The following is a 27,015-nucleotide window of genomic DNA, read 5'->3' as shown; positions in this document are numbered from 1 at the left end:
AAACAAAACAAAAAATATAAAACAAAAAAAGATTGAATTCTGAAGTTACATCATCTACCCTTTACCTTGTGGTCCAAGCTCATCTCACTCATTTCAAACTTTCTTATCTAAATTTGTTCGAGTTGTGTGTGACTGGACTCCGGCTTCCTGAAGAAATGGGGGTTGTTTCTTTTTTGTCATAATTTGGGTACATAATACTTTCTGAATGAATGCTCAAAGCACCCATATGTAATAAAATCCGCAAAGGAATGTTTCTAACATCCATTTTGCGCGTGGTGACTTGCCCAGAATACAAGACAGGACCATTGTTAAGTTCTTGCAAAGAATGTCTTATGAGCTTAGGCAGTAGCCATGGGTCCACAATGGAAAGGGGAGTCCCTTCGCCCAGTCTCCCCCAAGTCAATCCTCGGTAAAGATAGATAGATAGATAGATAGATAGATAGATAGATAGATAGATAGATAGATAGGTAGGTAGGTAGGTAGGTAGGTAGGTAGGTAGGTAGGTAGGTAGGTAGGTAGGTAGGTAGGTAGGTAGGTAGGTAGGTAGATGATAGATAGATGATAGACAGATATAGATAGATAGGTAAAGATAAATAGATGATATATATATACACACAGGTAAAGATAAATAGATAAATGAATGAATGAATAAGTAATAAGTAAAAAAAAAAAAAAAAAAAAAACAAAACCAGGTTAGTGAAGCTACGGAAGCAAATTCTGAACGCTAGCGGAGCCGCAAACTCCTCCAGCCTGGACCTACGTCTACGTCTGCGCCTGCGCCTTGCGCCATTCCAGCAGCGCAAGGTCCAGGTGGGCCGGCAAACGGAAGGCGCGGAAATGACGTCAAAGGCGGCGGAGGCAAGGCTCGGTCGGCGCGGTGGCTGCTGGGTGCTGCGCGCCTTTCCCGTCTCGCTCCCCTCCCAGCCCGCGTCTCCTCCCCCTCGGCTCGGCTGCTCCCTGGCGTGACTCGGCACTCAGCGCTCCGGGACGACACGTCGTGGTCGCCGCTCCCGTCCAGGCCCCGGCCTCCCGCAGCCTCCCTCGGGCCTCGCTCGGGCTCTCTTCTCAAGTTTCGAAGCCGGAAGCGTCGCGGCCGCCCCGCCGGGTTGTCTCGTGAGGATGGTGGGAGTGAAGCCGGTCGGGAGCGATCCAGATTTCCAGCCGGAGCTGAGTGGGGCGGGCTCCAGACTTGCTGTGGTCAAGTTCACCATGAGAGGGTAAGGCCGAGTCTGGGCCCCGTTGGCATTCCTCTGTGGGTTCCTTTCCCCCCCATCTCCCCCACTCCCGCCCCTATTTTCCGGGTCCCAGTTCTCCTGTCGTCTTAATGCTCTGGAATGTCCGGTGGTGACTACCGCCCAGGCCGCTGCCAGGATTAGGCCTCGGCTCTAAGAGAGAGGGTCTCAGATGTGCATAGGGGGGCTTCCAGGCGGGCACAGAAGCCAATCTGGTGGGTCCCGCCGACTTTAAATTCGCCGATGTCCTCTGCTCTTGGGGGCTCGTAGGAGTCTCAACCTCGACTGCCTGCGCCGGTTCCTGTCTTTCCGAAGAACCAGCTATCATTTGCATTTTAGTATCCCTGGAAGCTTGATTCTCCAAACGCTTTGATTTCTCTTCACCTGCATTTCTGCAAAGCCTTTGAAAGATGCAGACGAGGCTGCCCATCGAGTCCGAATAACGTGTAGTCTTAAGGCATAGTTGGTGCATTTTGAATTAAGTTAATGGGACAAAATGATTTTGTAATGTGCGTAGTTTTGTACCATGCTTGGTTTTTGTCTTGGGCTACTCTGTGTATGCAGATTACAGACACAAAATACAGTGTTTATGTGTCACCGGTTGGACAGACCTCTGTGTTTGACCAAATTGCCTTTTTAACTTAATGATTTATGATGATCGGGATTGGAAAAGATGTTAATTGTCTTTGGATAGAATTACAGTATAAAGGATTAAAAAGCTGGTGGGTCGCTTATTGGGTGTATAATCTTTTTGTTTTTGTTTTTTGAGACAGGGTTTCTCTATGTAGTTTTGGTGCCTGTCCTGCAGCTCACTCTGTAGCCCAGGCTGGCCTTGAATTCACAGAGATCCGCCTGGCTCTGCCTCCGAGTGCTAGGATTAAAGGCGTGTGTATAATATTCTTATACAAAAATTGGAAGTAGGCCTTAAGAGCCAAAATTCAGTGTGTATTTACAGATCTCTTGTGTGTAGCACTACATAGTTAGGAGGTTTGGAGATCTTCATTTAGAGATTCTTCTGGCATCATTTACACACATACCAACTGGGAGCAGTCCACTTCCAGTACCACTGTTTATGTAACAGGTACACTTGCCCGTGTAGTTGTGTTGTTTGTTTTATTTTTAATGCCGGAGGGAAAATTAGTAGTTTCTAGTACAGAGTTCAGTGAATGTTGAGTTTACAAATGTAGATGAGCTTAAGGGGATTGGAGAACAAATAGAGATGAAAACAGGTTAGAGGGTTTTGTTGGTGATGTTTGTTTTGTTTTGGGCCAGGCTCCCATAGAACTGAAAAAGGAAGCGGGGTGGTAGTGATGCAATCCTTTAATCCCAGGACTCGGGAGGCAGAGCCAGGCGGATCTCTGTGAGTTCAAGGCCAGCTTGGGCTACAGAGTGAGTTCCAGGCCAGGCGCAAAGCTACACAGAGAAACCCTGTCTCAAAAAACAAAAAAAACAAAAAAAAAGAATTGAAAAGGGGCAGTACATTCATTTAATAGAGGGAAATAGGGTACCCATGTGACATGATACTTTTACATTTATTAAATTGAGGGATTAGGCTGTGTCAGGTATTAGGACATGTCTCAGAGGAATGTCAGGATTCTAGAGATGTGTCTTCTCAGCTTTAGCCATTTTTTCATGTTTGTAGCTTTTGTACTAGGAGAATACCTGCACATTTGTTGACTAGCCTATACCAGAAGAGCGGACGGATGGCTTCAACAAGGAATCTTACTTTTAGTCCGTCCTTCTCATTCTGGTCAGTTGAGGGTTTACACTTCGTCCCCCCTCCCACACCAGGGGTAGAGTAATAAGAGTCTTCGATTGAAGTGAGAGAGGTGGGGAAGCATTGCTGCTGCTGCTGCCACTTTTCTGTTAGCAGTATGGTGTCCTTTTTAACATACTGTGGGCATTGATTGGTAGAGAACTGAATCACTTACTAAAATGTTTTTATGGAGTGAAAATGACATTTTTTTAAAAACTTAAGGCAAATATGTGCTTACATTTAGAGAAGATTTTTAGTTTAAAAGAATATTTAGGTAACACTTGGGAATCCAGTAAGTTTGTATTTACCCTTAGCATTCTTTCTTATTTTTAAAATATCCTTAACATTCTTTTACCATGGGCAGTCAAGACATTCATTGTTCTCTGAGCTCGCTGTCAGTGTAACTGGCTTTATTTATACTTGATGACTTGCAAAGAACTATGTCCAATAAAGTCTGTCAGAAACTGCTCAGGGAAAGCTAATGTTCCCTCATTTTAGGTTGGGCGTAATTTTTTCTAGTAGCCTATTTTTCACTTCAATGTTGTACTTTAAGCTAAATTGTACATGGCTTATCAACCATTTGTCTAAATTAATATTCCTCAAGCAGTGTATAGATTGCTTTGTTCAAGAAATCTTCAAAAGCTCTTCATTATATATGTAGGGCCTTTGAACATACTAGGTAGGCACTCTACCACTGACTTACACCTCAAGCCCCATTTTTTTTTATAATAAAATGTATATGACATAAAATTGATTTTAGCAATTTTTTTTTTTTTTTTTTAGCTCAGACTAGCCTCTTGTGATCCTTCTGTTTTAGCCTTCTGAATGCTGGAATTACAGGTATTCACCACTATATGGAGTCATTTTAGCAATTTCAAAGAGTATAACTTAGTGGTATTATGTACATTCATTCACAATATTGAGTTATCATCACTATTATTTCCTAAAATAACTATCATCTCAAGTAGAAACTCAGCCTGTTAAGTAGTAACTCCCCATCCTCACTTTTCCAGAAGAACAAACCTGTTAGATTCCACCTTCTTCATATCAACCTACTCCCTGGTAGTCTCCATTGTACTTTCAGTCTTTAGGAATTTGCCTATTTTAGGCACCTTATGTGAGTGCAACCATAACAATGTATGCTTTCTTTTTCTTCTTAGTCATTTCACTTAGTATGTTTTCAAGATTCATCTGTAGCATAGCATATTTCAGTATTTCATTCCTTTTTATAGTTGCAAATATATCCCATTGTGTTTATATATCATTTTATCCATTCATCTGTTGATGGACACTTGACTTGTGTTTGCTTTTAGCTGTTAAGAATAACAAACACTACCAGGGCAGTGGTGGCTCACGCCTTTAATCCAGCACTCAGGAGGCAGGGCCAGGCGGATCTCTGAGTTCGAGGCCTGCCTGGTCTACTACAGAGTGAACTCCAGGACAGGCACCAAAACTACACAGAGAAACCCTGTCTCTAACTCCCCCCACCCCCCCCCCAAAAAAAAGAAAGAAAGAAAGAAAAAAAAATAACAAACACTATTGTGAACATTGGCATATTATATCTTTTTCAGTCTCTGATGTAATCTATTTTTTTAATACAGATTGCTTTAAATGAATTAACTACAATTCTATCTGCATTATAATCTTAACATTTTAACCTAACAATAATTCAGTTTACTCTCTTATATTTTCCTGACAAGATGAGAATAATATTGATCTATTCATACTGTTAAGAGAATTAATTCTATATGTTAATACCTATTCTGGCACTAGAAAGATGGCTCAGCAGTTAAGAGCATGATCTGCCCTTCTAGAGGACCTGGGTTCAATTTCCAGCACCCACATGGTAGCTCACAACCACTTGTAACTCCAGTTCCAGGGGATATGATGCCCTCTTCTGGCCTCCAACTGCATCAGACATCAACGTGGTACATATAAATACATGCAGGCAAAACATTTACACAAAATAAAATCTTTGGAAAGGTGTTTTAAAAATACCTATTCTGGTAAGATTTTTAAAATAACTGTGTCCAAATAGTTGCTTCTTAAATATGGCCAGATACATTGAGTGGTTATCAAAAGTGCTGTTTTATTGCTTTGGTTTGTGGTATGCTAAGCTCAAAGAATGTATAGTTTCTTCCCCATTAGTATGATATGAATGATTTTTATCTTGAAATAGAAAATATATTACTTTTTTTCCAGTAAGTCAAATCTTCCTGTTATTGACATTTTAACCCTGTATTTTGTTTTCTTAAAGCAGGTATCATAGTTAACCATTCAGGAAGGATGCTAGTGGTGTGTATGAGGATGTTGTGTCCCAGTAGTACCTTAGCTTGTTAAAAAGTGTATTACTAACATGTGGAAAGTATTAATTACATATTACAAAATTGCTGAGGACTGAAAGTAGTTTACCAACATAAGAGCCCAGTAGCCTGTAGGAGCTAGACAGATTAACTGTCTGTGAGTGCAGTTAGTGAAGGGGTGAAGGCCAGGGAATGCTGAAACCTAGGAGTGGTTTCAATCGGAAGTGTTTGTTTGGTTTTTGGCAGGGGAGCTTTGATGACTAACATTCAAGAATACACTAATTACTAAAATGTGTACCTTGATCAATTTTTCAAGTGATCACATCTTTATAATCAACACTAAGTATAAGAAATACATCATCATTAACAGTCCCAGATTCTTGCATCTTTGGGCTCCTTCCCATCTCTTTTGGATTCTAAAACTGTTAGAAGAATTGTATTTTGTAGTCTTGCTCCTTTTCAAGAGTATATAGTTTCTTCATGAGCATGCAGCTTGTAGTATATGGCCATCGCTTTATAAAGAACAGCAACTAAATACTGGAGATCTGTTATGGACTTTTGAGAATGGTAGTTAAAGAGTTAGCATCTAGGACATAATTCTTTGGAGTTTTTATTTTTTGGCTGGGGATTGAATCTAGGGCCTCATACATGGTATGCAAATGATCTGCTACTGAGCGTTCCCATTTGTGAATTATGAATGTAGCAAATGGCCAAAGTATATTATTTTATTAATAAAGTTTATTAAAATAAATGTATCTTATGTGAGTTACATAACCAGTTATGGATATAGTTGTGTTTTAGTAACAATGCATTTAGAAATGGCCTGTTTGAAAGTTATCCCCTATGGAAAAACAAACCTTCTGAAATGAGGCTTTAGAAAGTGCATACATTTTCTTTATCCTTGTTTGTATGCATATTTATACAAGCTTTACTAAATATAAGAGCACTGACTATTGAAGAAGGCGGGAGGGGGGAGGAGTTATCAAGCGTATGAATATCATTTAATATTATGGCTATAAGAAACAATTTTATTTATTAATAAAAACTGAATAGCTCCTTTAAAAAGGACTGGGATTGGGTTGAATTTATAAATTGTCCTACCTGTGGCCCTTTTACGAACTAGGATGTTGGGATTTGTTTTGTTTTTTGTTTTTGTTTTTTGTTTTTGTTTTTTGGTTTTTTGAGACAGGGTTTCTCTGTGTAGCTTTGCGCCTTTCCTGGAACTCACTTGGTAGCCCAGGCTGGCCTCGAACTCACAGAGATCCACCTGGCTCTGCCTCCCAGTGCTGGGATTAAAGGCGTGCGCCACCACCGCCCGGCTTGGATGTTGGGTTTTGAACAGCACAACTTATTTACTTTTTGGCCTTCAGTTTCTTTTTGTTTGTTTGTTGAGATGGGTCTCCTAGAACTTGCTTTGGTTATTTATTTATTTATTTATTTATTTATTTATTTATTTATTTATTTATTTATTTATTTATTTTTTGGTTTTCCGAGACAGGGTTTCTCTGTGTAGCTTTGCGCCTTTCCTGGAACTCACTTGGTAGCCCAGGCTGGCCTCGAACTCACAGAGATCCGCCTGGCTCTGCCTTCCGAGTGCTGGGATTAAAGGCGTGCGCCGCCGCCGCCACCACCGCCCAGCCCAGAACTTGCTTTGTAAACAGGCTGGCTTCCGGTTTGCAGAGATCAGTCTCCCTCTGCCTCCCCAGTGCTGGAATGAAAAGTGTATGCCACCATACCTGGTTATAATTTGTTTATTAATTTTTTAATTTAATTTCTCAAACTATATTTAATCTTACTGGTATAGTTAGATTTGAGTCTGTCGTTTGCTATATTTCTCATTGCCCCACTTGCCTTTTTTTTTCTTTTAATATTTTTTGGATTAACAAATTATCTTTGATTATACTTATGAATAATTTTTATAAAATTTGAAGTTATCTTACATAGTGCTTCAAGTATTTTTCTCTTCAGTAGTCTCAAATTGTATGTATATTTTAGCTTGTTTAAAATGACCTCATATGTTAATGATTCCTGAATTTTTATGTAGACAGTCTGGCCTTGAATTCACTGAGATGTACCTACATTAATCCCAAGTGCTGGGATTAGTGGCATGCACTGCCACACTGAACCTTGTTCTTTAGGTCGTAGAAGGTAATTGTGTTAGGTTCCACACTCTATTCCTTTTCTGAAATGTGTGGGTTCAGAGTGTTTGAGCTTCCAGAGTTTGTTGGGGTTTGGAATAGTTAGTGTAGACTTTACCAGTTAAATGTCTCAAATCTGAACATTTGAAATTTAGAATGCTCTGATAGCCATACTTTTTGAGTAATGATATAATACCTAGTTTTAGGGTTTTAAGATCATTTTGAGTTCTAAATGTTTTCAAATAACATGTTCAACCGATTGTATTGAGTGCTGTTAATTAGTAAATCTTTATGCTAGGTCTTAATACTTGGTAATTCTTTTTTTTAAAGCTTTAAACCTCAGCTTAGGTTGTCTTTTGTGTTTCCCCAGAAATGTTAGACTATAAATTTGTTAGTTCATTTTAAAAATTTGGAATTGTATGTTAATCCTAATCAAGGAGGATTGATTTGACAACATTGACTTTTTTTTTTTAATTTATAAACATGTCCCTTTATTTTCTTTTGTATTCTTTCAATGGGAACAAAACAGAAAGATTTTACAATCTTAAGCCTGAGACCTAATATTGTATCTGTTCTCATTAAAGCAATATGGTATTAATACAGTATTATAAATGACCCAGATGAATATATTAGAGTGCCTAAAGCCAAGAATATCCGTTTGCCTTGTTTTGTTTAACTTGATAAATGCTTTATAGTGTAAGTTAGTACAGTCTTTGTATTATTTTACTGAATATAGCTGTCTTTCTCACAGGTGTGGACCGTGTTTGAGGATTGCTCCAGCATTCAGTTCTATGAGTAATAAATATCCACAGGCAGTTTTCTTGGAAGTAGATGTACATCAGTGCCAGGTAAGGCAGAAGAGCATCCCCCCCCTTTTTTTAATGAAACAGATCAAAATCCAACATTAATATTACCCATTATGTCTTTATTTACATGATGCTTACTCCTTAGAAGACAGGAGAATGTTAGGATTGTTATGAATGCCGTTTTGACTACATTGGTTAGGAAAGTATTATTTCAAGTTTTTTTAAATATGAGGTGAAATTAATACAATGTTGTTAAAGTAATAGGTTACCTAGTAGTTCTGTATCTTCTGCTGAGGCATTGGCTTATTGATCATAAAGGTATAGTGGAGAATTTTTGATAGTAGTTTGATTTAATTTCATTACTTTATAATATTATCTTCAAGTTCCACGTGCCTACCCTCCCCTTAAAGTGGTTATACTTTGTGGGTTAAGAACAATGCATGAGTCCTGGCAGTGGTTCACACACCTTTAATCCCAGCACTCGGAAGGCAGAGCCAGGTGGATCTCTCGAGTTCGAGGCCAGCCTAGGCTACCAAGTGAGTTCCTGGAAAAGGTGCAAAGCTACACAGAGAAACCCTGTCTTGAAAAACCAAAAAAAAGGAAAAAAAAAAAAGAACAATGCATGAAAGAAAGTTCAGTTCCTCTTCATTCTGAATACCACAGTTTTGTTTTACCTGCTGCAGTAAAAGTAGCTTCAATTTGCATTTCCTTAATGCCCTTATTAACTAATTTTTATCTTAAGTATCTCATTTGTCAAGTTGCCTATTCCAAGCACTTTTCTTTTGGATGTCTTTCTTGTTTTTACTTTCTTGTGTTTGCCCTGTGCTAGAGGTAAAGTACTTTGTTATGTTCTGTAAATATTTTTGCCCAATCTGAATTGTTTTAAACTTTTTTTTTTTGGTTTTTTGAGACAAGGTTTCTCTGTGTAGCTTTGCGCCTTTCCTGGATCTGCTCTGTAGACCAGGCTGGCCTTGAACTCACAAAGATCCACCTGCCTCTGCCTCCCGAGTGCTGGGATTAAAGGCGTGCGCCACCACCACCTGGCGTTTTAAACTTTTTTAATGTTAGGAAAAACTTGTATAAGTCCAATATTACACACTTTAGTTTTGTTTACCTACATTAAATGTTAATAGATGGTATCACAGTCCTTATTTTAGGTATATTAGTTTATGAAAGAAAAATAATGTCATTATCTTTATGTTGAATATGTTGAAATGTACATATCGACTTAACTAAAATATATTATTGACTTTACTTACTTGAGTTTTTTATTATGCATACCAGGGAATAACTCATATTTCTGTCTCACTTTTTTTAAGGTAGTGCTGTGACATTTAGAGAAGATATCCCTTAGTTACCTTTATGCTTTTTCCTTTGAATGATGTCTCTTCTGTGTCTCTTCATACAACCTGCATATGTGAGGGGGCAGATTTGCTGTGCTGGTTTTTAAATCCTGTCATGAAAAGTTTCAACAGGGGTGCTCTGGTGTTTATTGATTTCCATTTCGTATTAATTTGTAGAACTAGAGCAAAAATGTAAAAGATAGCTATTATTTTTATGATGACCTGAAATCGGTTCTGTAAGAGTAGAAATTGAATGAGGGCAACCCTTTTTTAAGACAAAAGACACTGTCCTGTCCCCTTTTTTTGACAGGTGGTATAGATTGGCTCTTCTTTTTCAGGTGGATACTTTTTCTTAGCAGCAGTAGTTTATATTGACTCATCATTACCTTTCTGGTTTTTGTTTGTTTGTTTTCTTTTGAGACAGTCTTATTTAGCCCTGGCTGGCCTGAACTCTGTAGACCAGGCAGGGCTCAAACTCAAGAAATCTGCCTGCCTCTGCCTCCCAAGTGCTGGGATTAAAGGTGTGTACTACCATGCCCAGCCTTTGGTTATTTCTTTTTGAAAAATTCATACTGTGTAATTATAAGAAAGCTGCCTGCCATAAAGCACAATTTCTGTATTAGAAGGTAGTTCTGTTGTATAAAGTATATGACAATAAAACTAATGTTTTAAAAAACAAAAACAGCTGTTCTCTATTGTGGATAGACCTGTATCTCCATAGGAACTCCCTTACAGTAGGTCTACCTTTTAAAAAAGATTTTTTTTCATTTGTTTCTTGGGGTTTTTTTTTTTTTTTTTTAATATTCATGGGTATTTTGCTTGTATGCCTGACTGAGTACCACCTGTGTGCCTGTGTCCTGCAGAGGCCAGAAGAGGGAATTAGATCGTCTGGGACTGGAGTCATACAGGTGGTTATGAGCTGCCATGTGGGTGCTAGAAATTAAACTCCAGTCCTCTGGAAGAGCCCAGTCTGTTCTTTCTCAAATAACAATTAGGAATACATTGTTTTACCTTTCTGGTTAGGACTTGGGCTGTTCTAATTGGCTTAAAGTTGTAGAATGAAAAATCAAAATGGTAGATTTTTTTTAATTTTATCACTGTTTAATTTGCCAATTCTAGGGAACAGCTGCCACCAACAATATATCAGCGACACCTACATTTTTGTTTTTTCGAAACAAAGTGAGAATTGATCAGTATCAAGGAGCAGATGCTGTGGGACTAGAAGAGAAAATCAAGCAGCATCTGGAAAATGATCCTGGAAGCAATGAGGACACAGACATTCCGAAGGGCTACGTATGTCATCAGAAGATTAAAAACAGAGTCTTAAATTGGGTGTTATTTGCTTGAAATGAAAGTTACTGTTTTCTTACTAATTCAAAATATTTTCAAATGGAGATTTTTCAAACTAAAGTGGACTATTGAGTTTTGTCTGTCTGTTATAATCTTGTCTACATTGTAAATCACTTCCCCCTAAATTTCTTCTGCTAAATATACTTCCACTTGAAATTAATTTCTAAACTATTAAGTAGCCATATTCTAATGCTTGTCTTCCTTCTATGAGTGGAAAACATAGCATTGACAAATACTTCTTATTTTTATAGTTATGTAAAATGGCTTCAGTGTACTGAATGCCCATGTTACTTAGTTTCCTATAGTCTAGTTTTGTTTGGTTTAGAATCAAATGTAGCTTTAGTATTCAATGTATTTTAATAGTAAGGTACTATTTTTTTTAATTGAGATGAAGGCTGAAGAAGTCAAAGGATAATATTTTGAAGTTGTATAGCATAAATAGTTCTAATACAGTTGTGCATGGTTTTAGATTATTCAGGAGGGAAGCAGAGTTCAGAAATAGTATTTTATGGTCTACACTTGTTTCTCAAGTTGAAGCTACTACATTAAAAATTTTATATTAGATTCAGTAAAGCAAATCACTGTGTTCCTGTCTGTAAACCCTTTAAATTCAAGCTGAAAAACTAGTCAGGTAGACACAAGAGCTTCTTTTGTGTGCAGGTTGTATGTGGTAATCTTTAATTATTTTTCTGTTAGTCTATACAATTAGAATTTATTTAAAATAACACCCAATCAGAACGTGTAAACAGTGTTTTTGAGCCAGGGTTGATAATTACTGAACTAGGTCATTGTACTTGTCATTGTGGTGTACAAGATAAAGTTGATTGACAGGTCATCCAAGCAGGAAGACTAGAAAACACATTTCTCATTTGTGCCCCTGAGGCTGCTTTTGGGATGAAGTCGTTCTGCAGCCTGGGAACTGGTGGCTGAGGGAAAGAGAAGGTGCAGGGACTGGTTACACTTGGTGATCTCACAGTGCTGTGTTCAGAAAGGATTAGACACAAGTTCCCTGGGACGCTTGCCCAGGCTCCACTGCAGTGTCAGTGATTTTAAACTGGTGTGTCCTAAAGAAAAGCAACCTCCAAATTCCTAAAAAAAAATTGCTTAGAATCTTGTGCCCTTATGACCTGCAAGGGGGGAGGAGGGGCGGTGTTACCTATAGCTAAGCTAGGGATATTCTACTAATGTGGTAATTTCACAGTCATCATCTTTGATTTTAGTCCTTGTAGTGCCTGGACCTGAACTGAGGTTGTGTTGGTCTGAGCCTTAGTTCTGTCCAGCTTGGGATCATCCCTGGGTCAGGCTTTAATTATCTCACAGGAAGCCATATACTCTATAAAACATTTTAAACACAGTTAAGAATGAGGAAGATGTAGGAAAATGCTTGCTATAAGGGAAAGGACTGAGCCCGGTTCTTATCTGGGTGTCATGAAAGGAGGGGGGGCGCCATAGGGGCTCACTCCATAGAGTCAAGTGAAAGTACAGCCGGGTGGTGGTGGGGCACACCTTTAATCCCAGCACTCGGGGGGGGGCAGAGCCAGGCGGATCTCTGTGAGTTCAAGGTCAGCCTGGTCTACAGAGTGAGATCCAGGACAGGCAGCAGAACAACACAGAGAAACCCTGTCTCAACCCCCCCAAAAGAAGTGAAAGTACAGAGTACTGCTGAGGATGAATGGGATTAGGCTGCTGGTGCTTGCTAGCTTGCCCTTGTAGAAGTCCTGGAGACAGGGGTCTTATTCTTTTGATGATCATATTTGTTGGTGGTGTTAGTTTCTTTGTGTTTTTTTTTTTTTTTTTTTTTTTTTTTTTGTGTGTGTGTGTGTGTGTGTATTTGTTTTTGCTGTGTATGGTTTGGTTTTGTTTGAGATGAGATCTCATGTATGTCTAGGTTGGCCTCAGACTCACTCTGTAACCAAAGTGGACCCTCAGCTCTGCACTTCTTACATCTACTTCCCAAGTGCTGTCTTACAAGTATCCTGGGTCCTTGAGAGAGGCTTCTGGGCTACACGAAATACATAGTTACAGTCATAAGCTCTTTGTAGTAAGTGTCCTGGGGAATACCAAGGCCTACAATTTGGGTTTGTAATACCTTGCCATGTAGGCTAAGCCTAGATTTTGTTTTAATAATTAGTGATAGATTTTAGTCAGAAATTCAAGTGGAAAGGCCAGTATAAAAATTTCAGTAACTGTTTTAAAGCAGACATTTTCTTCAAAATCACTGAATCTAGAAAGAACCATAGATCCGAGTATATATTTTTTATGCTAAAACCAAATGTTTTGCCTAAGTTCTTGATTTCTTTTATTTTAGATGGATTTAATGCCTTTTATTAACAAAGCTGGTTGTGAATGTCTTAATGAAAGTGACGAGCATGGCTTTGACAACTGTTTACGAAAAGACATGTCCTTCTTGGAATCTGACTGTGACGAGCAGGTAATTCAGTGCTTATGTTAAACCTGGCAGGCAGGCACTGTCACTATATGAGCTCTTGTTTCCTGTAGTGGTCTCGCCTCATGGCTTATGTCTCTCTTCTCCTGTTAGCTGTCAGTTCCTTTGACTCCGTCCCCTCACTATCTACATCCATTTTCTTCTCTGTGTCCTGTGTGAGCTGCCATGTGCTCGGAAGAACATTGCAGAGCTCATGGCTGGCTCCATTGCTGCTTAGATCACCACCAGTACTTGGTCATTGTTTTAATACTGCTTCCCGTGTTTTCCCTCCCCAGATAGTTGGGGTCTGAGCAGTAGAGATTGGTTAGATAAGCCTTCCCATTGAAGACTGTCTCCTTAGTCCCAGATAAAAACAGACTTCTTTTCCCTCTGTTGCTTTTGCCCCAGAGAAAGTCGGGTAACCACCTTAATCACACCATCTTTATCTTCTGGGTGTTATTTTTCTTAATTTACTTTCTGTTCCACTGTGTGGGTTTTTTTCCTCTTCTATTCGGTCACAATGGTTTATAAAGTCTAAGTCTACATATTTGTTGTACAATACTTCTTGCTCTGTCGACCAGGCTGGCCTCGAACTCACTGAGATCTGCCTGGCTCTGCCCCCCGAGTGCTGGGATTGAAGGCATGTGCCACTGCCACCCGGCATGAATGAGTTTTTTGTCTGCATTTATGTCCGTATATCACATTATGCCTGGTGCCCTTGGAGGTGTGAGAAGAGGGTGTTAGGTCCCTGGGACTGGAATTACAGATGCCTGTGAACTACCCTGTAGGTGCTGAGAATTGAATGTGGGACCTCTGGAAGAGCAGCCAGTGGTCTTAAATGCTGAGCCATCTCTCCAGCCCCAGATCTTAAGTTTACTGCGTTAATTTTTTTTCTGCCATTCTTTATGTAAGTCATTGATGGTGGTTGTTCCTAACTGCCACACTAATGAAGTTAATTTCAGCTTACAGAATCTCTGTTACAATGGTTTTGTTAGATGAACTAGGTTTGTGCCACATTTATTTTAGCTCCCCTTAGCCATTTTTTTGTATTGATGGTGTTGACAAATCATTTTATAATTAAACTGTTTCCTTCACAGCTACTTATTACCGTGGCATTCAATCAACCTGTTAAGCTTTATTCCATGAAATTTCAAGGACCAGATAATGGTGAGTAAAGGACAGTTAATTAAAAACTGACTTTCTACTTTGTTAAGCCTCTTAGCTTACATTTAAAACCTTTTCATTAAATAGAGGTCGGTCTACCATGCGTTGTTCATTGAAGATTATAAATGGCCAAATAATGTGGAATTAATTGTTAAAGTAAAAATGTTTGTTTCCCCTTAATTTACAGAGTACCGATTTCTTCCTCCCATTTATAGATTTTTAAGTCATTTTTAGAATCAAACAGTTGGCCAGGCAGTGGTGACACCAGTACTCAGGAGGCAGACGCAGGAGGGTGAGTTCAAGGCCAGCCTGGGCTACAGAGTGAATTCCAGGATAGCCCCAGAGCTACACAGAGAAACCCTGACTGAAAAAAAAACAAAAACAAAAAAGGAAAGATTGTTTTCAAACTGTTCTTGTTCTGGGTGATAAACTGAGGCTCCAGGCCCTGCTTTTTGTGTAGTACACTGTCATGTTCATGCATAGCAGTGTAGCTTTACAGATGCGGGTTTATGGTTCATAAATGACCAGGTCTTTTTCTTTTTCCAACTCCCCCTCCCATTACTGTTGATTTTTTTTTTTTTTTTTTGAGAAGGGAGTTAGAAGTGAGGGGCTTTGTTTAGTTTGATTTTCTTTTTTAACTGATTGACAGAAACAGCCAAGGCTTTGGGTTTTGTATTTTTTTATTCTTTTTTTTTTTGAGACAGAGTCTCTTTATAGCTCTGCTGTCCTAGATCTCTTTATGTAGACCAGGATCACAGGAAATCTGCCTGCCTCTGCCTCCTGAGTGCTGGGATTAAAGGCATATGCTACCATGCCTGGCCAGGCTTGGTTTAATATTGTTTACTTATTTGTTTTTATATGCTTTCATGTGTTAATCTTTTTAATAATAAAATTTTATGAAGTATTGTGTAAGTAAATTCTATAGAAATTAGTGTATTTAATCAGCCACATATATGAGTTTTAAATCATATACTGGCAGTGAAGGAGTTAAGTAGTGTAACCATGGGCATATTCCTTATCTAATACCTAAGAAAAGTAAAAGATGGTAATTTTATGATTAATTCCTTTTTGGATAAGTGTTAATGCTAATGATGTTTTCCTTATGGGTAACAAATTGTATCAGTTGTTGGCAACCATAAGACTTAGTTACTGTTTATTTTATGAAAGGTTGTTCACTTGCATATACTACCAGAATCCATTGCCACCTTCCATATAGCTCCTCAATGATAGTGTCATATTTATTATAGTATAGTTTTCTTTTTGTTTTAAGATATTTTTAAGAATCTCACCATGAAGCCCTAGCTGGCCTGGAGCTTGCTATGTACGTCTGCTTGCCTCTGCCTCCCAAGTGCAGGGATTAAAGAAAGGTGTGCACCACCATACCCTGCTCATGGCACCTCTTTTGACATTGAGGGCAGAAACTTGTTTGTGTATGTGTGCGTGTGTTATTTTCCTAAATATTCATATTTAGCAGATATTTCTAATATAGAGTGGAACTAGGCTAAGAAGATAGCAGCAATGAGTATTGGAGAGAAAAGTATTGACTGTCAATATTCAGATTCTTAGAGGTTTAGTAGAGGTTTTTGAAGATATGTATGTTGGTGTGTTCCAGTATATATGTGGCCCCACACAGGTTTCTGTATAAGATGCATTTGATAATAAGAGAAACGTATACTGTGTAGTTTTTAGCACTTCAATGTTTTTCTTTAAACCATTCCATAGGTCAGGGTCCAAAATATGTAAAGATTTTTATCAACTTACCCCGGTCTATGGATTTTGAGGAGGCAGAAAGGAGTGAGCCAACTCAAGCTCTGGAGCTGACAGAAGATGACATTAAAGAAGACGGCATTGTTCCTCTTCGTTATGTTAAATTTCAGAATGTTAACAGTGTAACTGTGAGTAGCATTTCCTTATTATATCTTCTCTGGTTGGTGGGCGGCAATGCTGTCCTGTGATTCTAGGTGATGCTAAATAATCTTTTAAAGTAATATTTGTCCAATAAATTTGAGGAATGGAGGATGGTTCATAGGATCTGTCCTTTCTAGAACATTTACATTTTTTATTTAAACTGGAGATATTTATGATTACTTTGTCTCTGTTGGTGATGAGTGCTGGTACCTGTGTGAAAATCCTGTTTAATTTTCTGGATTGTTGTCTTTCAGTGTAGTTACTGTGATATTACTAAAGCTGGCTCTAAAATTTTTTTTGAGACAGATTCTCACTCTATCCCAGGTTGGCCTGAGGTTTACTGTATAGCCCATGCTGGCCTTGAACTCACAACAGTCCTTCTGTCTCAACCTTCCAAGTGCTGGAATTGTAGACATGAGCCACTAACTATATCCAGCTAAAAGTGACATTTTGAAAAAGATAGTTTTACATTTTAAAGGATAGCAAAGGTATATCTGAGTATTGAATGGTGCCAGAGATGATTCTAAGTGATGCATCTGTGAAAAGAAAGGAGAAATCAGCCACAGAGCTCTGACTTCAAGTCATGCCACACTGATAAGATACCTTGATGTCATTGGATGATCAGAGAGCATTGTTAAGTTCTTTTTAGGAGGGTTTCAATTAGACATAGACAGTTCTGTGATCATATGAAGCTGTGTGAGCAAGCTGAGCTTTCATTGAGACATTTTATCTAAATGAAGTTGAAGACTGAAGGTCACATAATAGTAGAATACTGTCACTCAAGACACTATGCATTATATCCATACATTTAGTCAGTGACCTAAGACACATAAGGCATACCTATCACTCTTATGATGATGAATGTTGAAATAAAGTAATAGTTTTGATTAATTTAATCAAAGAAAGGTGGATTTTAAAAACAGGTAAGTGTAAACAATATAAGCAGGAGTACTCGTATTTAAAAAGCCAGATATAGGGGCTGGAGAGATGGCTCAGAGGTTAAGAACACTGGCTATTCTTCCAGAGGTCTTGAGTTCAATTCCCAGCAACCACATGGTTGCTCACAACCATCTATAATGAGATCTGGTGCTCTCTTCTGGCCTGCAGACAGAACACTCACTGTATACATAATAAGTAATTAAATCTTAAAAAAAAAAAAAAAAAAGCCAGATATAAGTAAGCTGGGAACTGATTTAATACTGTATTTATTATATTTAAATTGATTAGATAAACTCTTTGAAAGGAGTCTAGGGTTGCCAATGAAAACAATAAAAACTGACTGGTAAGTAATGTCTTAGAAAGAACTATGTACATTATCCAAGGAAGAGAGACCGTATTTTTTCCTTTTATTGAAAATATATTTTTTCCTTATACAGTATATCTTGGTTACAGTTTCTTCTCCCTCTACTCCTCACAGTTCCTTCCCACATCCCCTTCCATCCATGTATCTCCTATTAGAAAAGAACAGGCTTCTAAGAGAACAAAACATAACAAAATAGAATGTAATACAATGAAACAAAAACCATCACATCCAAGTTGGACAGGACAAATCAACAGAAGGAAAAGTGCCCAAGAGAAGGCACTCGTGTCACAGATCCACTCATTCACACACTCACCCATAAAAACACTAAGCTTAAGCTGTACTATGTATGCAGAGGACCTAGTGCAGACTCATGCAGGCCCTGTGCTTGCTGTTCAGTGAGAGACAATATTTTTAAATAGAGAACATTTTTAAATTGCTGTATTTTTTTTAATGGAGGAATTTTTTTTCCCCAAAATCCAGTATAAGTAATGCTTCTATTCTTTATATACTGAGGGAAATTTTAAAATAGAGAAATTAGAGTTGGGCCTTAAAGCACATCAGAGGGCAGAGCATAGCCTTAGGAACAGATTTCCAATGTCATTTCTTCTCCTGTTCTAGGAAATGGAATAGGTGCACGAATATTAGAAAGAATACAACTACAGAGATTTTCCACTGTTGAAAGATTGTGATTTTAGTAAAATTATCAACAGCAGTCTACCCATTGTAATGATGAATTTCACACTCTTTTAGTGTTCTCTGTAAAGGATTTAATTATGACTTCTCTGTACCATCACACTAAATTACTATGAACTTGCATATGTGGACATCTTGCCAGGGCATCTCTAGAGAAGGTGAGAATTGCAGTACAGATAGAGAATGGGTAGTTTCTTAGGACTACTAGTGTAAGTGAATGAAATCTGGATTAATCCTTACAAAGGTGGAAGGTATTTTTATTAAGAAAGCAAATAGATTAAATCTAAAGCATGCTCATGAAAAATAGATGATAATTATAAACTATAAATTGATTTTTTTTTTCAGTTATTTGTTCAGTCTAATCAAGGTGAAGAAGAGACAACGAGAATTTCATATTTTACTTTCATTGGTACTCCAGTCCAGGCAACAAATATGAATGACTTCAAACGAGTAAGTTTGTTAAAATGATATTTAAGGCCAATGCAAATAGTTTCAAAGGAATAATTCCTTATATTTTAGTTGTCATTGCTTTTAAACATGAAGATTCAAAACTGTCTCATGGAAGGTTAAATGAATATAACATGTTGAGATATTCAACTAAAAGAAGTCTTTATTTAGTTAAGTGTAACTCATAATTGATAGAATACATATTAATGATATCTGAGTAAGAATAATAATCTCATTACAGAAAATGCTTAGGAATAATAGGGAATTATAGTTAAATTATTACTTGAAAGGCATAGTAAGATTTTTAAGGACTTTGCTGATAATAATAATATAATAATATAATATTTCATATATAATAATGAAAATGTATTTACTTGAATAATTTTATTATGAAAGAATTAACACATGGACATGTTATAACTTTCCAAACATTATATGTGTCTTGAAAAGACACATTTCAGCAAATGCATTTAAAGTGATTGTGCAAGTTTTCTCCTATTTTTATAAATACATGTCTGTATTTTTGAAGGATGCAGCTCTAAAGGTTTCCATGGAGCTTTCTGGGTACCTAGGACTTGGAGGAGCAAGGGTCAGCCTCTTCCTGTGCTTTCTGGTGCAACTTCTGACTAGTAGCAGTTGTGTGGGTGGCTTTTAAATACACAAACCCAGATCATAGAGGTGCCACTGAAAGCTGTCTTAGTGCCAAGCCTGCAGCTGTGTACAAGAAAACGTGTGGCCACACAGAAAACACTGGCCATGGTGCTTCTCCTGGCAGTGCTTGGCCAGTGGTCTAGGACTAATTACAAGGAATGAGTTTCCTTAGAGCTGCCAGTTCATGGAGGAGGAGATTCCCAGCACACTTCATGCAAGGAATTGTTTCATGGAATTACAACAGCCTGAGAACTCTTTCTCTTCCAGTGATGTCTGCAGACCTGATTTAATTTTAGAAAATTGATTCAATTGTTTAACAGTAAATGGTCCTTTGAGATACATGTTGGCTTTAAAAAAAAAAGGCCTGGATAATACATATTTTTGCTGGTTACTTTTCAGTCACTCTTACTGTCTCATAGCATAATTAAGTTTTGGAAGCTGCAGGAATGATTTTGTACTTAGCTTTGCCATGCCCAGATGTTTAGTATGTGTATAATGCTTGGTCAGAAGAAGCCAGTATCAAGCAGCTTCATTTTTACCCTCTAGGATGTATTTTCCGGGGAAATGTGTGGGCAACAGAAATGGTTTGGCTGTCTGCTTTTCTGGCTTGAATTAAATGCCATTGGCATTGGTTTTAACTGTTTGTTGCAGTTTGTTACAAGCCTAGTTGTTTTGTAAGATTTGTGACTGTAAGTCAGGTTAATATCTTCCTGTCATTAAGTTTTGCTTCAGTATCCTATTGTACCTTCAGCTTATGCTACTCAACTTCTGTTTAATGCAAGTGACGTTCTCTTCTGCATTTTGACCAGTCAGCTTTTCAGTTGTTATTTTTCTGGTTTGCCTTAATGACTGTCTTACATATTTGTCTCACATCCGTCTAGCTGCTTGGTCTGTTCTCACTGATTGCCAAAGCTGCTTTTAGGGGGTGCACTTGCTTGAGGGTATTTGTTTCATATCATTTGTTTACTTTACCTTCTTCACCTTATCTAAACCATGAAAAAGCGGTTCTTTACTTTTCAGTCTCAGGTATCATTTAAATATGAAAGATGATTGAGGATCAGGAAGAGTTTTTATTAAGATATTTATGTAATAGTTAATCTGGGAATCCAGGTATGGTGGCTCATACCTGTAATTTCACCACTTGGAAAGTTGAGGTAGTATGATTGCTATCAAGTTTGAGGCCTCCCTAGGTTTCATAGGGGATTCAAAAAGAAAAGTTGAATAGGAAAAAGTTTTAAATTATAATTAATAAATCCATCATATATTAGCAACAGTATTTTTAATATTTTTAAGTAAGATAGAACTAATTATATCACTTTCGTCTTTGACTCCCTCGGGGCCCTCCTATTTTGAAGTGCATTGGCAAAAATCTCTCGGGCTTCTAAACACCCTCAATCTCAAGTTGATAGCCTCTTTTATTATATTTAATACATACTCTATATGTATATATTTAACAATCTGCTGGGTCCATTCTTGTTCTTTGTGTGTGTATGACGACTGAGGACTCAGCATCAGACAACCAATAAGAGAGTTCATCTCTGGAAAGAGGCTAAGTCTCCTTCTCCCAGAAATTAATAGTTCCCGTAGTTTTCTGACTAGGAGTTGGACCCTGCAGAATTTTCCTCCTCCTGCATTAATAGGTCCATTGCTTTTGCTATTGTTCCTGTCTTGTTTATACAGCCATTTCTAGAAGACAGTTTCACAGCAGACTTCTGATACTGTCTCTCAGAGTCTTTCATCCCTCGTCTTCCGCAGTGTTCCCTCAGCCAGAGAGGCAGGAGCTGTGATGTAGCTATATCCACTGGAGCTGGCTCCCCACGATCCATTGATCCCTGCATTAGGTTCAGTTGTGTTTTTCTGTGATGGTTTCCATATTCTGTAAGGAGAAGCTGTGATGAGGTGTGGTAGTCACACTTACCTGTGGATGTAAGGATGAGATTTAGGGTGTGGTAAGGATTATGTTGGTCTAGCAAAGTGTCAGTAATGGATGCTTCTCTAAGATCCATGACCTCACTAGCCCTGGGAAGCAGACTAGGTTCCAGTTAGACAGCTGTTGGTTGCCACCAACATGTGACTGCCACTTCTTGCACTCTTATGTATATTTTGCCATGCTGGTGCTTGTGGTTCATAGGTGTTGCAGCTGGATGGGCTGATTAGTTGCTTCCCTCCCTTCTTTGATAATTTTCGTAGTATTTTCTGGAATCATGAAAGTTAGACCACAGGAAGAGGCTTTCAGGTCAGATCCAGCTCAAGTCATTTGAGTCATGTATTTTCAGTGTGTGGTTTTCAGCAATAGGGTCCAACCTTCAACCCCTGAGAGGTAACCAAGGGCTACATTGGTCGTCTATATTGTTTTGGGAGTCACTTGGACTACGCTGACCAAGCCTTCAAAGGTTTCTTGTGTCTGGTACTGAGATTTTTGTTAGTCTATGGTTTTTGTGGGTTAACCCAAGTAGTTTAACTTCTTTTAAGATGTGTGTGTATGTGTATACTAATATATTTTGTATAATTTTAGGGAAATATAAAATATGATTCCTCGAGATAAATAACCACCTTGGTGTTACTTATCCCTCCTCCTCCTGTATTGATTTCCCTCCTCCTCATTTGGAGCCCCTCCCATTTCCTACTTCATATCCCCTGTGTTCCTTATTAAAAACGCAGTGAATTTTGGATTCTAGCTTTGGAACAGTAATGCATTTGACTTTCCTGCTCCTGTATTACCATGCCACGGCAGTATTGTCCCTATTTGTTGTAACAAGATTGTGTTCTTACAAGACAAAGTATTCTCATGTATTTCCAGCCCAGTGATATTTTTCTTTTTCACAACCATCTTTCCTTGTACAATTTAGTCAGTCTGATATTAAAAGGATCTGTGTTGTGATTTTTAAATTTTCAAAGTATACGTGGCATGTATTCTATAGTCAGTGAAGATAGATTTGATAACTTCTGAAGTGGAGAGAGATCTATGTAAAATGATTTACTGGATCATGAAGTAGAAAGTTTTAAGTATTTTCAGTGTATATTCTGTTGTGTGAGTTATTTGTAGATGATTTTAGTTTTCAGCATGTCACTGACCTCCCCCTTACGTCACTAAGTTGACAGAAGCCAAGGTAATATTAATAAATATTGGTTGTGGATAGCTACTTTAGATGACTTTGCATGCTGTTACAGCTTTATAAGTTCACTTTTAGATTTGCTAGAATAGAACACACCCTCTATCTGTTTTGGCCCTCAAAGGCATCATGCATACTTTGGCTATTTGCTGTAAATGCATTCTTTTTGGTACAGCATGAAAAGCTTGCAATTTTAATTTAGAATAAATATTTTCTTTGCTAAAATAGGCCTTTTACATAGATTGCTTTGTATTAAAATACAGGTGTGCAAAAGAGAAAATTGGGGCTTTTGCTTCTGAGGAAACAAGGTGCATGTGAAAAGTATACCACGTCTTTATCACTTTTTATAAAAATAGACTTTTCTAAACTGGCCATTTACCACATACGCTATTTTTATAACATTTCTGTTTGTTTATTTTTCAGCTTTTTTAATACAACTCAATGAACTAAACCAGAAGATTTTTTTTTAATGAAGTAATACACAGATAGACTGTCTCCCTGTACCTCCCTTCCTTGCTTCATTGCTCATCTGTCACCTGCTCTCACCCTCCCCATGTCCTTCCTCAGTTGTCGCTGCGAGATTTCTTCAGCCTCAGCATCTGGATCAGCCTTCTTGTTACCTAGATTGTCTCCACCACCTCCTCCTTCAGATCTCATCCCACTCATGACTCTCAGTTGGCCCTTTATTTTGCTTGCAATTAGGTGCCTTAATTTTCTTACCATATTATGTTGCTCACAAGGCAGTTTTGTTTTTGTTTTTTTAACCTTCTGCTGTTTCTTATTTAATTGTGTTCAGTACTTTGAGAAATAATTTTGGAGTAAAACTTAAATTTTTTTAAAATGCTTTCAAGTTTAATTAGTTGAGTAATATTTTCATCCATATTAAAGTTTTATATTTTAGGAACAGGAGAGTTGTTTTGGAAACTAAATATAAGTTGTTTGTTTGTTTTTGTTTTTTGTTTTTTTTCAAGCTAGAGCTAGTGTTATAGACTCCTTAGGTTTTAGTTGCAAATTGTGAGTTTTCTCCTTGGAGCATTAGCCACAAAATCTTTTTGTGGTTGTTTTCTCTCATGCTTTACCCATGTGAGCTCAAGTCCAGCTGAAGGATGTATGGACTAAACAGGCTGGGTTAAAACACTTAATGCAGAAAGAAGATCAATGACTTCTTTACTGACTGAAAGTTTTTAACATCTGATTTTGATGTACCTAGACTTTGGTTTATCTGAGGTGTAACGTAAAGACTTAAGACAGAATGAAAGAGCTTTATGTTTGGGGTAAGAATCCGCATGGAATGCTGAATTTCTTCTTTTTTTACAGAGAATACATATTGGCAAGTTGAGAGTTGTCAACCTGTGAAACAGTATGCAGACTTGCATCTTCTACTGTATCACATCTTCTAAAATTTTGTTTTAATATTAATTGTTTTCTTTTGCTTAATCTAATAGCTCTATGTTTTGCATTTCCTAAGTAATATAGTGGTCAATAATGTTGTCATTGTGTATCAGCTAAAATTCACTTATGGTACTGGTGGTACCATCTCCCCTGCATTCTGGTGTATTTTAAAGCCCCGTTTTTCTTACTCTTGTCCACTTTTCTCTTTTCTGATGCTATTGTCCGTTCTCAGCTATTCTACCATAGTTTGCATGGACCAAAGAGGAATTTCCTTAAAAGTTTTTCCTGGATTGAGTGAAAAAACAAACTACCACAAAAACTCAAAAGCATTAGCTTTCTCTGGTTAATAATTCTTGATGGAAAGAGTTTTTTGAGAATGACATTGACTCAGCTATTTTCTATCACAGACCAGACATGTATTAATGATCTATAGACATCACCATTATGGACAGAATCACTTTAAAATAAGAAACTTAGATTAATGCATGTATATTCATCTTTTTCTGTACAAATATACATGTAGTACATTGTAAGGGGGTTTCTTTTGAGACATTTATGTTGTGAAAATATATTAACTAAGGATAAACTCTATTCTTTAGATAAATTACTCTAGAACAAAGCCAACAGAGATTGTTTCATTCATGACTTATTGGTAGATACCAGGTTTTTCTTTGTTTTCGTTTTTTTTTTTTTTTTGTGCTAGGACATTTCTAGGATTTGTGCTAGGACATTTTTAGGAACTAGGGTATTTTTATAGACCTTCAGAACTAGATAGATTTTTTTTTTTAATTACTCAGATGCAAGGTTTATTTTTTACATTTCTTATAGACCATTTCTAGCAACCAGTTTTTTTTTTTTTTTTTTAAAGCTGGAAAAGAACTCATTATTTTCAGTCTTTTTCATTTCATGTTTACATATTGAAGGAAATATCTAGAAACCCATCAATGGGCATGAAGACGTGAATTTAGTGTATTCTTTTAAATACAGATTATTTTGTAATTGTCATTTGATTTCTAATTGTTTAAAACTAGTATACCAAGAATGTTTTACTCATGGCATCATCTTTTTTTATTAACTTCTCTAAACTGTCAACCTGGTTTGGAAAAATTATATTACTTAAAACAATTTCAAAAATAGCTTGCATGTGTTAATTCCTTGTGTTTAGTGGGAAGGGTGTCACAGTGTGCTGCAACAGTCCAAGCACAGTGCATGCGGAGAGGTTCAAGGATTAAAAATTAATACAAGGACCAAAGTGATTTGAAATCATTACCACGCTAATATTTTTTTAAACATAATTTGGAATCATTAAGTTGTACATAATTTGTTTTGTTTTGTTTTGTTTTTGTAGGTAGTTGGCAAAAAAGGAGAAAGCCATTAGGTTACAAAAGACACTGGAAGACTTACTGCAGTCAGATTTGCAGCTCCTGGATAATTGCTTGATTCTCTTCGGAAACTGTTCATCTTCATTTGTTGCCATTACCAGTAAATCATTGCTTTTATTCAGATGGCATCACTAGTGTTTCTGTTGTAATCTTGATACATGCAGTTGTAAATAAAAGTCACTACTTTTGCCAAGCTTACATTTTGTCATTCTATATAAATGCATTCTCTCTCTCCTTTTTATTTGAATATTGACTAACTTTTTGTTTTAGAAGAGCTCTGTCTGGAATCACATTGGCTAAAAGCTAGTCTGTCTCTAGAGGAACAGAATGTTAGTGTTTTGATACATGGATTGCAATAGCTAACCATGTTCGAGTAAGTACTGACTTGTATTTTATCAAAAGACATTTGGGTATCTAGGCTTTATAAATTTACTCAAATTATAAGCAGCCAGTAATCTTCTGTCACTGGTAGTTAACAGGCCTACAAATTTTTTGTTTTCCAGGGAGAGTCTTGCTAGGTAGCATAGGCTAGCCTCACCATTGCTGTCCTGTGCCTGCCTCCCATATGCTGGGATTGTAGGCATGGATCACCAAACCTGGTCTCATGTCAAGATTTTTAACTCTTTTTGTATAAACCTAAAAATTAGAGTCAGCTATTTTCTTTAATAATTAAGGTATTAATACTGAATTCAGACAGTTGGCAAAATAGAATGGCTTTATGGAAAATTGGAATTAGTATCTAATCTAATATTTATCTAAATTCACCAAACATTCACTATAAATGTATAGATAGAGAACATGATTTAAGATTGAAAATGAGTTGTTCCAACTATTTTATTTGAAGATTTTTTGCAAAAGGCTGGCTAAACAAAATATTTGTTCTTATGGGCTTTTTTTTAACACTTAAAATTGGACCTTCGACTAAAATATTGGTAGATTTAATGCTTTACATGTTTATTTTACGTGTATAAAATGTGTTTGGCCTCCCATGTATTTATATTCATTTACATGTAGTGCCCACCTGAGGCCGGAAGAGCATCGGAACCCCAAGAACAGGAGCGACAGCTGCTTGAGAGCTGCCGTGGAGGTGATGGGAACTGAACCCAGGTCTCTACGAGGCTGCTGCTCCAGCCCTGTATACAGTTAATTTTTAATTCAGTGTTTTGAAAGCATATATAAGACTATAGCTTGTAATTCAGTTTATGTATTTGAGGACATTCTTATCTAGAAATAGTGCTGAGATCTGCCCTTTTGATGATAATGTATTTCTACATGGTCATGAAAAAACCATGGAAGTTAGTGTTGAAGTAGTCCTCTTTGAAACTTGTGTCATTAAGTAACTGTGTTCAGTTCATTTGTATGTGAGTACAGTAACTGGTCTGTGGTGATGTCTGTATTTTATGTATTTCAGAGTTTTGTTGACTTAGATCAAAAGGAAGACAAAAAATAAAGGTTTATAATACTTGTAATGCAAACCATCTGGTTATTATACCTGAAATGAAGAATAAGATAAACATCAAGAATTTTTACTCTTTTGGGGTAATCATTGAAGTGCCTCATCTCAAGTGTAAATGGCCTCATCCTATTTATATTTGACTACTTGAAAAAA

General features: G+C 37.3%; 1 protein-coding gene across 2 annotated transcripts; it reads left to right on the top strand.

The window, feature by feature from the left end:
• Positions 1 to 829: 829 nt before the first annotated feature.
• Positions 830 to 26,881, top strand: Txnl1 (thioredoxin like 1). 2 transcript variants are annotated; one of them, XM_042264304.2, is made up of 9 exons: positions 905 to 1,217; positions 8,181 to 8,277; positions 10,698 to 10,871; positions 13,237 to 13,359; positions 14,451 to 14,520; positions 16,240 to 16,412; positions 18,767 to 18,871; positions 23,950 to 23,992; positions 25,373 to 26,881. In XM_042264304.2, the coding sequence occupies exons 1-8, from the start codon at positions 1,120 to 1,122 to the stop codon at positions 23,986 to 23,988; spliced, it is 879 nt and encodes a 292-aa protein (XP_042120238.1). In that variant the 5' UTR covers positions 905 to 1,119; the 3' UTR covers positions 23,989 to 23,992; positions 25,373 to 26,881. The 2 variants fall into 2 exon arrangements, with proteins under 2 accessions (XP_006985239.1, XP_042120238.1); XM_006985177.4 differs by lacking the exon at positions 23,950 to 23,992 and having other exon boundaries at positions 830 to 1,217.
• Positions 26,882 to 27,015: the final 134 nt, after the last annotated feature.

The sequence above is a fragment of the Peromyscus maniculatus genome, chromosome 19 (genome assembly GCF_049852395.1).
Source record: "Peromyscus maniculatus bairdii isolate BWxNUB_F1_BW_parent chromosome 19, HU_Pman_BW_mat_3.1, whole genome shotgun sequence".
Classification (NCBI taxonomy): Eukaryota; Metazoa; Chordata; class Mammalia; order Rodentia; family Cricetidae; genus Peromyscus; species Peromyscus maniculatus.
Note: the sequence above shows the minus strand (reverse complement) of the source record. Positions and strands in the feature narration are given on the sequence as shown.